The sequence below is a fragment of the Scophthalmus maximus genome, chromosome 13, assembly GCF_022379125.1.
Source record: "Scophthalmus maximus strain ysfricsl-2021 chromosome 13, ASM2237912v1, whole genome shotgun sequence".
NCBI lineage: Eukaryota > Metazoa > Chordata > Actinopteri > Pleuronectiformes > Scophthalmidae > Scophthalmus > Scophthalmus maximus.
The window spans coordinates 4,570,794-4,575,000 of NC_061527.1; the positions used below are offsets into that span (position 1 = coordinate 4,570,794).

The window sequence follows — 4,207 nt, forward strand, 5'->3', positions numbered from 1 at the left end:
CACTAAAACATTGATAAACTCTCGATAAACCACAAGGGACCTTCCACCGTGTCAAAGAAAGTGAAAGAAACGGAGTCCTGCATCAAAGGGTTTTTCTTCTTGCGTCACCCTCGGCCCATCCACACAGTTTCATGGAAAATGGATCGGTAGATTGAGTAATCCTGTGCCGACAGACAGCAGGACAAACAAAGGGCAATGAAAACATGACCTCCCGGGCGGAGGGGGAGAGGTGCATACGTATGTCCTCAAGTAATTCAGCTGAACTACCACGTCACACTAATGTGGTTGATTTAGGAAACTGTGTAGTACGAGTCATAGTCAGCAGTGCATTGCATTTTCTGCAACCCTTTGCAGAATGGAGCAGACTGGATCATCGACATCGTCATGTCAAACATAGCTGCACTATACATTTCTGGTGTGCATCTCCACAAGCGCAGAGAAAAGACAAAAAACAGATCGGATTTTCTCTGTTTCAGCCATAACCCCCCCCCCCCCCCCCCCCCCCAGATGTGACGAACACGGGATGTAGATGCAACTTGAACCCCGATCTTTGCAATTCTGGACAAATCAGATATGGCTATGTCACAAAAGTAAAAGTTTCTGCTGTTATGCAAGTCTGCCCCGCTGATCAAACATGTGGTCTCGGCCTCTGATAGGTTGAATCGAAGCCCGTGCGACGATCAGTGACCCCCTTTACTTTGCTTTGGCTGTTCCCAGCTGTCAGTCAGCTGAGACACACACACACACACACACACACACACACACACACACAGGGGGGGCCTGAACTCTTTTAGACAGACTGAGCTGCTGTCAGTCGAGGGCACGCGTCTGTCTTCTTCTTCATCATCACCTCGTGGCTCGCCGGAGGGGAAAACAGGGACTCGTCTTCGTACCTGGCCGCTCCTCTTTGGACTCACTCATAGCAGGTGACGTGCCAGCACGTCTCCAAACAGGATGCGTTGGTTGAGCGTGCTGCTGCTGTGCTGCGGCGCGGCGTGCGAGTCCGGGCTGAGAGAGTACTTCCTCAGAATAGAGGAGGTGTCTTGGAACTACGCCCCGAGTGGGATGAACATCATCCAGAACCGCACCCTGGAGGACGATGAGTAAGTGCGGACTAATTATTTGGATTACAGTCCTTTGATCTTGAAGTTTACGCGATCAAACTAATGTAAAAATCTAAAATGTTTTTTAAAACATGGGCGCGGCACACATTCATTTCCAATCTAGTAAATCAACAGTCTGCTTTCGATGTGACGGACAAGTTCTTGTCGTGTCAGAGCAACCAAATATTGCCAGGGTGCAATATCCATTCCGTGTTATTGATTTTCCTATTGCTGGACAGTGCCATTACTTAAGAATGAATGCGATGATCCTCCTGCAGTGCCACACATGGGAGTCTAATATTTTACTTTACTTTAGTTTTGGAGTAATGTGGCCTATACAAAGGCGTAAGATTGAATTGATGTAGATCTAGGATTGATGGAGCAGCTCTGTGTACAGTGCTGGTCAGGCCCATCTGCCACCGGGACACCCCCCCCCCCCCCCCCCCGATATGACCCGGCCACCTCACACATTCTGACCAATCACTTCAACGCTCTCGACTAAAACCTGAAAGTAAAACGGCTTTTTCAACCGTGTGCCCTCAATCTTTACGTCCATATGTTTCACAATTGCATCTGAATGTCCTGTAATGGTTTTTTGGGTTGTTTACTTTTCAGCGACATGCGTTCAGTGCAGAGTGATTAACACTGAACACAACTGTTCACATGTTCACTGCAAAGACACACACTGATACCAACCGAAAACACAACTGAAGTCCCTGATGGTGATTTGAAATGTTGTAAGCATCTTCTCTGTCGACATGTTTTGGCCTTTTTACTCCGTTGAGATTTGGACATGTCCCCGTAGGAAAATCACAGGTATAAATAATAATATTAATAACAAGGACGATGGCTGAGTTCCTTCGCTTCTTCAGTTTCAGTGTCCTGACGCTTTTCTTTCCAATTCTTTCCGAAGGTATTCAGAGAAACACATACATCAGTTTTATATATGGTTCACCGTCTTCAAAAAGAAAAAAAGATTTCATCACAAGATTTACATTCATGGATGAAACATTTTGCCCAAGGTCTTTGAAAACGTTGTCAGTGACAAATCTTCTTCGTCTAAGTCGATGGCAAAAAAAAAAGGTGCAACACAGATTCCTCAGAAAAACGAAACAAAATCATTTCCTAATAAACCTTTTCTCATTCCCGGAAGCTTTTTCCTACCATGTCATAAGTCATAATGTCTGCGGTGAATTTAAAATGTATCTAGCCATAATCCATAGAATAATAAGAATGAAAATAAAAGGTACAGATATGCACCTCTCTCTCTCTGTGTGTGGATCACTCTGCAGAGAAGCCTCCGTCTTCCTAAAGCGAGGCCCCCAGCGGATCGGCTCCACCTACAAGAAGGCCGTCTACAAGCAGTACACCGACGCCACCTACAGGGTGGAGGTGACCAAGTCGGACTGGCTGGGCTACCTGGGGCCCCTGCTGATGGCCGAGGAGGGCGACACGGTGGTCGTCCACCTGAAGAACGCCGCGTCCCGCCCGTACAGCATCCACCCGCACGGGCTGAACTACAGCAAGGGCAACGAGGGTAAAGGGACCAATGAGCCGCCGCCTCGAAAAAAATCACATCCCTGCGCAGGCAGGTGGACTGATCCTTGCGTTTGCCTCCTCAGGAGCCCTGTACCCAGACGGCACCGGTCCAGAGCTGAAGCGAGACGACTCGGTGGCGCCCGGTACGTGGGTGACATACGAGTGGACCTTCTCCGAGTTCAACAGCCCAACGTCCGAGGACAGCAACTGTCTGACCAGATTCTACCACTCCCACGTCGCCGCTCCGAAGGACATCAACACGGGACTCATAGGACCCCTCATCCTCTGTAAGAGAGGTACTGGAACCCTTTATTTCACCTTGGCGTGCCTGAGCAAAGCTCTTCGTGTGCTTTGTGCAAAAGCATTGTTATTGATGAAGGAAGGAAAGCGGTTCAAATGAAATACAAGTACCCCGGACTGGTACTAGAGTGCAACCTCTGTGCACAGTAATTTCCCCGCCTCTTCTCCAGGAACCCTGGACGTACACGGCGACAAGTCCGGGGACTACCTGTACGCGCTGCTGTTCATGGTGTCGGACGAGAACTTCAGCTGGTACCTGGACGAGAACATCAGGACGTACGTCACCAGTCCCGCCGCCAAGCTGAAGGAGGACGAGGATTTCATCGAGAGCAACAAGATGCACGGTGAGGAGGACGCAGCACCGCGCCCCCCCCCCCCCCCCCCCCCACGTGCACAGTGTACACACAGTGCACACGAGTGCACCGCGTAACCCTGCGCACGCGTGTGTGTGTGTGTGTGTGTGTGTGTGTGTGTGTTTGTGTCGCAGGTATAAACGGCTTCCTGTACGGCAACATGCCTGGACTGAGCATGTGTCAGGGCAACGCGATCCACTGGCACGTGTTCGCATTGGGGAACGAGGTAACTATTGCATCATCAGCTACTGACCAGAATGTTATTGACTTCTTTGATGCTACTTTTGAGTATCATCTGGAAAAGAAACAACCTTTCACACTAAAGTTGAACATATTCGACGAGACCTTTAATCCCTTGGGACTTTGGCATCATTATACATTTAGTTTTTTTTGATTTTGGAAGTTAATTAAAAGTTGCAAAGCTTTGTGGCCATTGACCATTATGATGACTAGACTATCAGGTAACTGTAGATATACAGTACAGGTCTCACTAGTTTGTTCAAATTACGGTAAGAGCCTTTGAAAGATGCAATTTAGTTTTGTTATTGTATATTTGTTACGTCTGTTGCAGTCTCTTACTAGTAATCTTTGATCATTTGAGTTCAAAATGTAAAAAATAATCACTTTCCTTCTCCAATTATTAAACAATCATTTGGGAACACGTGACTCTCCAAAAGCAAATGTTTGTTGCCTGTATTTTCGTGCTTTTAACTCCAATTGCCAAATGAAAGTGTCAGAGACGCCTGCCGTGTTTCCATCGGTCCATCTCTGTGTTGCTTGTGGTTTTGTGTGTGTTAGAAGCCCCATTTCAATGCCATTCACGCTCAACAGGTGGACATGCACTCGGTTCATTTCCACGGCCAGATCCTGACCACGGAGAACCGCCACACGGACACCATCAGCCTTTTCCCG

The 4,207-nt window shown here is 47.9% G+C and overlaps 1 protein-coding gene across 1 annotated transcript in view; it reads left to right on the forward strand.

Annotated features, from left to right (window-relative positions):
* The first annotated feature begins 721 nt into the window (after positions 1 to 721).
* Positions 722 to 4,207, forward strand: part of LOC118318638 (ceruloplasmin) — an 11,913-nt gene continuing 8,427 nt past the window's right edge. Inside the window, exons 1-6 of the mRNA XM_035648479.2 lie at positions 722 to 1,103; positions 2,396 to 2,640; positions 2,726 to 2,938; positions 3,113 to 3,286; positions 3,430 to 3,521; positions 4,127 to 4,207. The exon at positions 4,127 to 4,207 is cut by the window's right edge and continues 82 nt beyond it. Coding sequence (XP_035504372.1) covers positions 955 to 1,103; positions 2,396 to 2,640; positions 2,726 to 2,938; positions 3,113 to 3,286; positions 3,430 to 3,521; positions 4,127 to 4,207 — 954 coding nt within the window. The 5' untranslated portion in view covers positions 722 to 954. The remainder of the gene's footprint in view (positions 1,104 to 2,395; positions 2,641 to 2,725; positions 2,939 to 3,112; positions 3,287 to 3,429; positions 3,522 to 4,126) is intronic.